This window comes from Lacerta agilis, chromosome 5, assembly GCF_009819535.1.
Source record: "Lacerta agilis isolate rLacAgi1 chromosome 5, rLacAgi1.pri, whole genome shotgun sequence".
In the NCBI taxonomy this organism is placed as follows: Eukaryota; Metazoa; Chordata; class Lepidosauria; order Squamata; family Lacertidae; genus Lacerta; species Lacerta agilis.
The window spans coordinates 3,777,266-3,788,889 of record NC_046316.1 but is presented as its reverse complement, the minus strand read 5'-3'; the positions used below and the strand labels follow the sequence as shown (position 1 = coordinate 3,788,889).

The 11,624-nt window shown below is 44.9% G+C and overlaps 1 protein-coding gene across 1 annotated transcript; it reads left to right on the top strand.

Moving 5' to 3' along the window:
• The first annotated feature begins 8,452 nt into the window (after positions 1-8,452).
• On the top strand, positions 8,453-11,210 carry LOC117046453 (patatin-like phospholipase domain-containing protein 2). Its single transcript, XM_033148307.1, has 3 exons — positions 8,453-8,753; positions 9,543-9,659; positions 10,925-11,210. Exons 1-3 carry the CDS (start codon positions 8,614-8,616, stop codon positions 11,208-11,210), a joined length of 543 nt encoding a protein of 180 aa, XP_033004198.1. The 5' UTR covers positions 8,453-8,613.
• The last annotated feature ends 414 nt before the right edge of the window (positions 11,211-11,624 follow it).

The following is an 11,624-nucleotide window of genomic DNA, read 5'->3' as shown; positions in this document are numbered from 1 at the left end:
ACAAAGGTGGCAGAGGAAGGTGGGTGCGGTGGGCAAGGCCGCCCCTCGCGCCATCACAGAGGGGGGTGACAAAGCGCCTGGTGGGAAGCACAGCCTGTCCCCTGGAGGTCCGCCCCCCTCCCCGAAACAACACCCCCTCCCTCTCTCCCCCGGCAGCAGCCCACCCTCCTACCCTCCCCACCACTGCCCCAAATCGCAGCCGCCTTCATGTCAGCACCCCCAAGGCCTCAGGCCCAGCGGCCTAGTAAGGTCATGTGGAAGCATCCAAAGCAGGGAATGCAAGAGAATGGGCTGCCCCCTCCACCTCTCCCCCCCCTTTTCTTCCTAATGTCACCCTAATGTCTCAACAAATGTGACTGACCTATGGAAACTTGAAAAAAGAGACATTGCGCACACCTTTGTTAACCAAGACAACAACAACAACAACTAATAATAATAATAATAATAATAATAATAAGGAAAAGGTGTTGCAATGGAGGAGGGCAGGGGAAAGAAAACGCCTGGCGCTCATTCTTTCTTGCTACAGAACTAAAAGATTTCTCCGCTTTCCTCCTTTTTCTCTTGGGTGGTGTGTTAAGCGGTCGCCCTAAGGGGAAACAGGTGTCCCCCCCCCCACTTTAGAGGAAATGGACTGATCGGAACCAGCTTGTGACCTCAGCTCAGAATCCCCACCTCACTTGGCAGTTGAGGTGGAAGTAGAGGTGTCCTTGGCAGAAAATGGAGCCACGACCACCAGGCAGCCCCCCAGAGGAGGAGACCCCAGGACCACCGTGTGCAGGAGAAGAGGGGTCTGTAGAAGAGCAGCCTGGCGTGGGGCCCAGAATAATTCTGGTGCTCCCTTACATCAAGCCAGAGCGCCCCGAAAGCGCCTCAGAACATCAAGAGGCCGACCACCTGGGCGAGGACACAGGTGCCTCCACCAGCTCCTGCCCCTGCTATGGGACCAACGAGGAGTTGCCCCGCTACCAGCCCCCCGGGCGCCCCGAGGACAGAGTGAGTGGGGACCCCCAACCGGGCAGGAAGAAGATCCCCCCCACAAAGGGGCAGGAACCCCACCACAGGCCTCCGTCACCTGTGGGGCGGAAGTGTCTTCAAAAGAGGAAGAACCAAGAAGGCTGGGAGGAACACCATCACAGTCTTCGTCCTTCGGACAGCAGGGAGGCTGCTGGGGACAGAAGAGCTACCCCCCCTGAGGGCGGGGGACCCCCCAGCAGCCCTCCTCCTCCTGAGGGACGGGGACCTCCCAGCAGCCCTGCTCCTCCTGAGGGCCGGGGACCCCGCAGAAGCCCTCCTCCTCCACCTGAGGGCGCGGGATCCCCCAGCAGACCTCCTCCTCCTCGGGAGGCATGGAAATCGAAGAAGACCAAGCATGTCCGGTGGGCAGATGAGCAGGACCAGAGCTCTCTGCCCCACCACCCCGAGGAGGAGGAGGCAACGCAGCTGCAGGCAGAGGGGTCTCGACAGGAGCAGCCTGGCCCCATTCTGGAAGAGAACAGCAGCCAAGGGCCGTCCGAAGAACAACACCTGGAGGCGCCCAGAATGAAGGAGGCCAGGCCGAAAAAGAAGACCAAGAAGAAGACCCCCTCGTGCCTTAGCCTCCGATCCCTCTTCTCCCGGGTCCGGAAGGCCTTCCAGAAAGCGCCACCACCTGCGCCACCTCCGGAACCCGAGAAGAGGAGGCCACTCGGCCCGTGGCTGAGGCGGTGGCTTCAACAACGCCGCCGCAGCTGTTTCCATCCAGAGGCCCTTTAAGGAGGAGGAGGAGGAAGAAAAGCCACCACTTTCTTGCCGCCAGGTGGGTGTGGGCCGCCCTGGGTGTTGACCGCCTCTCCACAGCCTGAACAACCTTGTCGGGTCGGGACTGCTCACTTTGGTGTAGTGGTTAAGAGCGGTAGACTAGCAATCTGGGGAACCCGGTTCGTGTCTCCGCTCCTCCACATGCAGCCTCTGGGTGACTTTGGGCTAGTTACACTTCTCTGAAGTCTCTCAGCCCCACTCACCTCACAGTGTGTTTGTTGTGGGGGAGGAAGGGAAAGGAGAATGTGAGCCGCTTTGAGACTCTTTCGGGTAGTGATAAAGCAGGATATCAAATCCAAACTCTTCTTCTTCGTCTTCTAATGTAGATGAGATCCAATGCCCTCGACAAGAAGTGAGCTTCCTGTGCCACCAGCGTGCCCCAGTACCACCTGCACCGTGCCGATTTCTGCACCTGCCTCTCTGGGTCCTGCAAACATCACCTCAGGTTCTCCTCTGCTGCCCACGGAAGGTCCCACCGTTGATCCAGATTCTGCCAAAAGTCATCTGTGAGCAATCCAGTGCAGCAAGGTTTGTATTCTATTGTATTTTAAAAAAATTATTTATTCCTTTTAATTAATTTTCTAAGCAGTGGAAACTTTAACAATAGCAATAGTTTTTTAATATTTTTTGCTTCTGGGAGGGGGGCAGCTGCCCCCCTTCCTCCCCTTCCCCCTCCCCCCCCCTATACCCTTGATGGCGAGAGAAAAGCATGAAAAGGCGGCGCTTCTTGAGGTGGCTTGGTCGTCGTCGTCTTCGTCGCCTCGGGGTCTCCGCCGCGCGTCTGCCGAGAGAAAGGATGTGCGAGCCCAGCAAGCAGGACATCGGCGCCGTTTTCCGGAGGCTCCGCGCCGTCCCCACGAACAAGGTAAGCAAGCGGGGCAAGGGCGGCCCGAAGGAGGGAGGGAGGGAGACGGACTTCTCTCCCCTGACACGTCGCGCCTCCGCCGCCTCCCTGCCCGGCCCGCGTCTCCCTCTCCCGAGGAGTCTCCGGGACCTTCGTGGTTCCCATGGGTTCGTTTACTTTCGCCTGCTACCCTGGAGCCAAAGAGGCCAGACAAAACCACAAGACCCCACAGACGAAGATTGTGATCCTCGTCGTGAATTTGCACCTTCTGTGGCCATTGTCCCCCCCCCCGAAGGTCGCTGTGCTTCCCGAACTCCCTCCCCCAAATCGCATTATCCGCCAGGTGCCGGCGGCTTGCGATCCTAACACGCCGAGCTACGTAGGGAGTAAGCCTGGTCCCATTAGGCGGGGCTTCCTTTCGAGTAGATGTGGCCAGATTTGTTTCTCTTTTATTTATGCATTATTATTGCATTTATTGCCTTTATGTTCCAAGGAGCTCCAAGTGGTGCGCATGGTTCTCCTCCCCCCGTTCCCCCCATTTCATCCTCGTAACAACCCTGTGAGGTAGGCCAGGCTAAGAGAGGGAGGCTGGCCCAAGATCAGATCACCCAGTGAGCTTCGTGGAAGATGTGGGGATTGGAACCCGGGTCTCCCCCTGTTGCAAATGACTTGGTTTCTAGGGACTTGAGGAAGGGGCTGGATCCTTTAAGGGTTTGGCTGCATTTGTTTGCAGACAGTCTTAAAGTTGTCTGATGACTTTTTCTTCTGATCATATTTAACCCAAAGGCCAGCCTGATTCCTATCAGGTTGTGAGTTGCGTATTTTGGTGGAAACTCGGTGACAATTTTCTCTTCACAGGATGAGTGTGCAAACTATTCGGAATGTTTTCAGCGTGGAGACTGGTTACCGCCTCTCCGACGACCGGATTGTCAACCATTTCCCAAACCACTATGAGCTCACCTGAAAGGACTTAATGGTAAAAAAGATTAAGAGGTACAGGACGGAATTAGAAAATGAAGGCAGCCCTCTTGCAGAGAAAGATGAAAATTGAAAATACCTTTACTTAGGTGATTTGTCTTGGCCAATTCAACTATTTGTATGTGCGTGTTAAACACCAGACATGCCTCTGTAGCATGTATTATATAATAGATATTCAGAAATTTGGATCTTTGAGTAATAGTCATAAAAAGGTGTCTTATAATGAATCTGGGCCATTGGTCCATCTAGTCTAGCAGTGTCTGCTATAGCTGTTGCTTTCCAAGGCTTTCAACGTAGATATTTCCCAGCGCTGTTTCTGGAGATCACTTCTAATCAGAGATCCCAGGAATCTGCCACTCAGCTATGCCCCTCCTCCCAGAGAAGCCTGGGGCATAGTGGATGTTGAGCCACTGAGCTAGGACTTCTGGCCTAGGGGAAGTGGGAAATGAACCCAGGGCAATTATTGTTTATTGTTTTTGTTTTTGTTTTGCTAATTGAAAACAACATGCATTTTATTTTCCATTTCAGTAGTCCATTTTGCTTAAGCCCTTGCAGAGGATGATCCACCTGGCCACAACCCAGGGCAACTATTGTGACCCAACTACGGCATCATAGCACCTGGTAAAACTTGGCAAACTTGGCTGTCTCGATTCATGAAAATCAGGGGCACGTTCCCAGATCCACAACTCTGCCTTGCAGAAAAACCTTGTTAGATAAGGGGAAGGGAACCTTTGGCCCTCCCGTTGTTGCTGAGCTAAAACTCCCATCGTTTTTGGTCCATTGGCCATGCGGGCGCTGAGTCTGATAGAAGTGGGAGTTTGTGGAAGGCTCTTGCCTGGCATTTCATTACCCATCTTTAGGCGCCAGGCGAAAACGTTGCTCTGTAACCAGGCCTTTGGCTCCTTGGACCTTCTATCGCCCTTTAAATGTATTATTTCTTTGGTTTTGTTCTTGTTTTATTCCGTATTTTGTGTTCTCGTTTTGAAACCACTTTGGAACACTTTTTAAAAATCAGAGCCTGACTAGCTTTTCAGATACCCTCTAATTGAGTAACTTTTTGAAGAAAGGCCTGAACTAACTGATACTACACTTTGAAGTCTTGTTTATTCAGTTACATTTTACTCCAGGAAAACCCATTTATCCTAAATAGAACCCAATAGGGCCAACATATATGTACAATATATATCTTTAAATGTGATCCCAGTGACATCCCAATTTTGCAGGATGCTCTTAGAAATATGAAATAATACATTTTTTGAATTTTTAATTCCTGTTAATTTTTTATCACTTTAACATTTTCTTTAATTATGTAACTTTAAAATTTAAAGTAGATCCATCATGTGCCATATTAAATTAAAGCCCATGAAGTTCTGAAGAGACTGGTATTTTTAGTTTAGAAATATCTCAATTCTGAACCGAGCTTTTAAGATTTTTCTTTAGTCTGGCAAGGCCACAAGTGTCATTTTAAAAAAAAAATAAAACCCCCATAACTCAAAAATGAGATGAGACAAAAAAGTAAAATTTTAGATTTAAACTTGATTCTCATCATTCAACAAGTGTTCAAAAATTTAAGAAAATTGGCTTATATGAGGTAAAAAAGTAATCAAAAATTGGGCAACTTGATATGGAATGACCCTGAGCTGCTGTTGATAATTTCATTAATTGCATTTCTGTTTGTGGAAGAATTGGTGGATGCGAACTATCTATTTTTCTCCTTCCTGTGTACACTTCATAGGTCAACTCTTCTCCATCTCTTACTTCCAGTACTGCCAACGATCGTCTCCTCAAATACAATCTTATTAATGACACACTTAACATTGCTGTCCCGAACGGGGAAATTCCAGACTGTAAATGGAATAAATCTCCCCCCAAAGAAGCCCTTGGGCATTATGAGATTTTGTAAGTATTAATCATAGATAAAGCAATTGTCTGAACCTCTGCAAGCAGATGCTTTAGGCCTGCCTTTTGACTAGTATCTGAGTGTAACCTGGCCTTGGTGTTAACTCAGCAGAAACTTAAATGGCACATTATTACTTACTACTTTTATGAATGGACACTGGTACCAGAGCCTGCAATAAACCCAGATGCCAACTTTGCTGCCACATAAACCCGGATAACACCATTACTGGTCCCAACAACATCAAACACACCATCTCAGGACTATTTAATTGCTCATCTTCCAACATTGTGTATGCAATCAAATGCCAACAGTGCCCTTCAGCTCTCTATATTGGACAAACAGGCCAAACCCTACGCCAAAGGATAAATGGACATAAATCTGATATCAGGAATCACAAGACAGAGAAACCAGTAGGAGAACACTTCAATCTCCCAGGACATTCTATAAAAGATCTCAAAGTAGCTGTCTTAATACAAAGAAATTTCAGAAATAGACTGGAAAGAGAAGTGGCTGAATTGCAACTAATCACCAAACTTAAAACCATGGAGAAACCTGGTTTGAACAAAGACATTGGATTCTTATCTCATTATACATAACAAAGCCATCTTTAGCCATCTCACCCCTTGCATTTCCCTGCAAGACTAACTGCAGCCGTTTAGAGTCGTCAACAGGTTTTCCACACTTATCAGCCTATCACCCATTCCCACCACCCTTCTGAGTAATACCCCTCCCCACTCCCCCACTATATTTAAGGATCTGGTGACTTCTGTTTCAGTGTATCTGAAGAAGTGTGCATGCACACGAAAGCTCATACCAGGAACAAACTCAGTTGGTCTCTAAGGTGCTACCAGAAAGAATTTTCGATTTTACTTTTATGAATGACTTCTTAGAAAGCATTTCTGAGCAATTTCAAACCATGACAAGTGCATAATGCATAAAAGTATAATGGCTCACAGGGTCTGTACACTTAGTATTGTTTGCTGAAACCTTCCCAAAGCAATCCACAGGGATAATAATAATAATAATAATAATAATAATAGGCAGATAATTGGCAAGCATTCAATTCCTCCATCTACAACCTGTAGTAGTAAAGTCTCGGAAGAGTGGCACCACTTCGTTCTGATCATTGTTTAGCCCACCTGTGAATCCCCTGGGACAATAATGACTTTCTCTTTGCCCTTAGGTATGATGAAGAGATGGCACAAAGTGAAGCATCAGATCCTGATTTGAGAAGTCGTTCTGGGCCGTCCATTGGATTGAAGGGAACTCAAGCCAGAGACACTGGAAAATCAGGGCCCCTTACATGGAGGTAGCTGATGCTTCCTGAAATTCAGGGCTGTGGCCTTTGTAGGAAGTACATTGAAGGGAGGAGACTGCGCATGCGTCGGCGTGGGTAGACGCTCACCCGTATCGCTCCTGGAACTCACTGAATATTTTATAACCTTTTTTCAGGTGCTAGGAGAGATCTGTGAACAAGGCTATTCGGATGCTCTTAGATTTTTGAAAGAAAATGGTACGTCACTGCGATTTCAAATGTATAATATGGTGAACAGAATGTCAGTCACAATGTCAGGTCTGTGCATTTTTGTATACAGACAAAAGATGCCGACCGTGATTGCTCCTATCTTTGTAACGTTGAGTTCAGATTACACACTCTGTGTTGGGACTGTTTTTGAAGAATGTCCAGAAACTTCAGCTAGCTCAAAATGCAGCTGCTAATATCAGCTGGAACCCAGATTCTACATTGTAGATGTATAGGATCATCTTCACTGACTCCCAAACTGTTCCTGAACCCCAGTTCAAACTGATTTTATTATTATTATTATTTATTAAATTGATATAGTGCCTTTCATCCATAGATTTCAGAGCGGGTCAAAACATAAATATTTTCTCCTAAGCAGTTGGAGACTTGGACATTGGAAGGATTATGCCTTCCCACGTGATCCTGCCCATGAACGTAGCTTATTATCTGTGTTCTCATGCTATAGAAAGTGTGGTCCAGGGAAAATTCAGTAATGACTATATAGCATCTGAGGCAGTGCAGTTGTGGCTTCAACTCTACTTGTATAATAAAAGTTTGTGGACAGTGTTTTCTATCAGAAGTGGGTGATGCTAGGCTTGCCAGAGTCTTATCATTCCATCTGCTTAGTATCATGTTTTCTCGATACATGATGAGGCATTTTCCCCTCAAGGACTTAGAAGGCTAAGGTGACTTGGTTTATATAACTGTGGCCATAGACTTTGGGAAATGGATAAATCTTCGTTAGAGAGTTGAGCTTGGATTTAAGTTACTTAAATTCATTTCAGTGAGTCAACTCTAACTTATTTGGCATGGCACAATGGCCTGAGCCTACTTAATTTCACAGAAATTCCACTGACTTTTACAATTACAGGCAACCTTGTGGTTTGTTCTTGGGATCCAGTATTTCCCCCCCCCCCCCCACTGAACATACATTGTGGCTTAGACATTCCAACTCTTACCAAAAAGATCCAGGAGGAGCTGTAGTTTGAAAGCTCACTCAGCAACCTGGGGTCTATACTGTGGTATAAATTAGTATCCTTTTGTAGCACTCTTTGAAACCAGTTACAGGTGGGTAGCCGTGTTGGTCTGCCATAGTCGAAACAAAATAGAAAATTCTTTCCAGTAGCACCTTAGAGACCAACTGAGTTTGTTCTTGGTATGAGCTTTCGTGTGCATGCATATCTGAAGAAGTGTGCATGCATATCTGAAGAAGTGTGCATGCACACGAAAGCTCATACCAAGAACAAACTCAGTTGGTCTCTAAGGTGCTAATGAGCAGCCTCTTCTGATTGTATATCATCTGCATGAGGAATGCTAGGATAATCAGATAGTACCTGAAGCAGACTCGGTGGAATTACCTGTTCCCATTAGAAGCCGGCGGAACATTACTGAAATTTATGGTGGTGAATTGGCCTGTATGTATGTAGGAGAGTACTAGGTGCATTTAGTTGAGTTCTGTCGTGAGAAAGCCTGTTGTGGGTTCTCTAGCATGATTCCAGGCAATGCTTCATCACTCTTGCAGAATCTAGAAGCCATTATGTTCATGTTCAGTTGAGATTAATGACTGTATAAATGACAGCATTGCAGGAGGCTTGTAAAGAGAAATGTGGACTCTATGCTCAGCTTTCTAAATTTCTACCAATGCGACTGATGTCCTATGTGATGCTGCCGTATACTCTGCCAGTTGAGTCAGCATATTTTGTGGCCTTAAGGTGAGTGTTAAGCATGGAAGTCTGCCCTTGTTGTACTAGTGTTTTTACATAGCACATTTTCTAAGGGCTCACAAGCCTTACAATAATTCTTTTTTTAAAAAAATTCATATGTATTCCAATTTTCTTATAAAAAATTAAATCCTGCAAGATAGGAAAGTATTATCCCTGTATTGCATATGGGATGGAATGATGAGTGGAATACTGCTGAGAGGTAACAATATATTTAGGTAACTTTTGTAGTCATGGCTAAAGTTTGATTGAACTAGAACTTCCAGGCTCACAGTGCATTCCCTTAACCACTATATTATTCTTAAAGCGATCAGCTGAGAAACAGTAGATATATTTCCTTTTCCATGTGTGCTTTTGTGTTCAGTTTCATAAACAACTTGGTGTGTGCATGAAGCTTACTTTTAAAACCCTATATTTTAATTGGTGTGCATCTCCAGATTTAACTGAGAAACTGGCTGCATAGGGAACTCTGTTCAAGGAGTCTGCAATTATAATGGCCCTTTAAAACATAGCAGTAATATTTCCAAACCTGCTGTAGAGAAAAATCTAAAAATTAAACACCCCTATGGTGTTTAATTATAAACCACCCTGAGACTGTGAGTATCGGGCAGTATACAAATTCAATCAGTCAGTCAATAAAGCAAGCAAGTAAGCCAGCAAGCCAAGTTTTAGGTGGGGCAGATTAGCTGATGTCAGTAAGAAGCCCAGAGTCCTTCACTCCCATATGGCATTTTCTCAAATCAGGGTTCTGCCTGAAACACTATTATTTATTCCTTACAGATTAGTAGACTGGTTTCCTGATATCCCTGATGATGTGCGATGGATGCAAGGTCAGCTCTGTCAAGTTGTGGGCACAGTATATTCCAAAGCAAGAAAAAGATTACTGAGTATTCCCAGGTATATCTTATGCTGCTACATTTGTTGGTCAGGTGCAGATATAATATTTCTGATTGCTTTCATCATTGTGCGTGTGCTATGGATCTATCCACTCCCCCTCAATCATTCCATGAACACCCCTTCCTTCTCTTTTTGTTGGTAGCCACGGTTTAGTGTTGTGTTTGCAATGAAATTAACACTGACTGTGGTTTAAAGCAGATGTGACATTAAATGCAAGCGATTCACATGCAATGGACTTTAAAAAAATCTTTTATGTGGCATAAGTAATCTATTTTCTTCCCTGATTAACAGCTCTAGTATTAGTTTTTGTAAGTTGTACTTGCCCCTTGTTCTTGTGATTCACTTCTTTTAAACAAACTTCTCTCCCTCTGCATCTCGTACTTTTTAATGTTTTAATTTACTTGCCTCCCTCCCACAACTTTAGCTCTGTCTCACTACACTAGAGTATCAGTGCTCTGATTCTCATCTGTCTGCACTAAAAAGCTGTAGGAAATGATGCAGAGCAAAAGGAAGGCCACAAGATAACAGTCATGCAACTTTCACTGCCTTTAAAAAAGGGGGGGCGGCTAATTTTTGTATAAGAAATGTGTAGTATTTGAGGCAGACCCAAGAATATTACCTGTAATTGATGTGTGCATGCAAGCAATTCGGCTCCAGGGACCATGCATTCACTCCATAAGACACAGAGACATTTCTCCTTACTTTTTAGGAGGAAAAAAATGCATCATGGAGCGACAAATACGGTACATAGAAAGCTATTAAAGCTAATAAATAGAAACCTGAATAGCATGAATGAAATTCTAGTTAAATCAGAGTTGTTTAATTAATTGACACAGGGTAATCCTAAACAGTGGTACCTTGGTTCTCAAACTTAATCCGTTCTGGAAGTCTGTTCCAAAACCAAAGTGTTCCAAAACCAAGGCACACTTTCCCATAGAAAGTAATGCAAAACGGATTAATCCGTTCCAGACTTTTAAAAACAACCCCTGAAACAGCAATTTAACATGAATATTACTACTTAACGAGACCATTGATCCATAAAGTGAAAGCAATAATCAATGTACTGCACTATGATTGGATGGTCAGCTTCTGAAAAATGTTCGAAAAGCAGAACACTTACTTCCAGGTTTTCGGTGTTTGGGAACCAAGGCCTTTGAGAATCAAGGTACCACTGTATAAAGATGTTTTCAGTGAAGATTTGTTTTTTAAACCCTTTCCAGTCATTTACTGCTGAAGTTATTGAGATTTATTCTTCTTTTTTACAGTAAGGAAAACAGTGCATTGCTTAGAAAGTGTCAGACTGCCCCCCTGAACACAAGTCTTCACTCTTCTTACTGCCCTCCTAAAATGCCTCGTTCTTCTACACACCTCGAAGAGTGGCTTTTGGATCTTCCATACTGTGAGGACTTGGTTAAGAAAGACGTTGCAGTGGGTATAAATGAAAGCTTTGACTCCATGCCTCCCTTTTTTATGAACTCTGAAGAATCGGGAGTGGAAGTGGATTTTGACTCCTCCTCTGAGAAGAGTTTCCAGACTGCCTCCGAGGACTAGCTTAAGAGCTGTGGCATAGACAAAGAAATCTCAGTCTCGGAGGCATCAGTTTATCTAGCAGATTGCCAAACAGTCTTTTGGAAGACTGGCTTACACTAGATGACAAAATGCCTTTGAGGAATCTTTTGTGGAAAGAGAAATGTGCTGTTCTGGTCCGGCTTCCTGATAATGACTAAAGGGTTAAGAAGACCCTAGTGCAATAGAACATGGTTTACCCAAACAAGATTTTCAGCAGGAAAAAAGTGATTCATGTCTTCTGATTTCTATTGGGACAAAGCATTTTTAGCAAAACTATATTTAACTTTTATAATAGTCTTTTTCTTGTTTGTCTTCATATGTGGTGTTAGCACTTGAGCAAAATCAAACAGTGTGTATTCAGATGACTATAGGAATATTTTGGGAAGGACTCTGAAG

What these genes read in the sequence shown, in the direction of transcription:
- LOC117046453 (XM_033148307.1), top strand. Translation starts at nt 8,614, where the DNA reads ATGACAGCATTGCAGGAGGCTTGTAAAGAGAAATGTGGACTCTATGCT. An exon ending in GCATATTTTGTGGCCTTAAG is followed by an intron (nt 8,754 to 9,542) that starts GTGAGTGTTAAG and finishes TATTCCTTACAG; the next exon opens with ATTAGTAGACTGGTTTCCTG. An exon ending in AGATTACTGAGTATTCCCAG is followed by an intron (nt 9,660 to 10,924) that starts GTATATCTTATG and finishes TCTTTTTTACAG; the next exon opens with TAAGGAAAACAGTGCATTGC.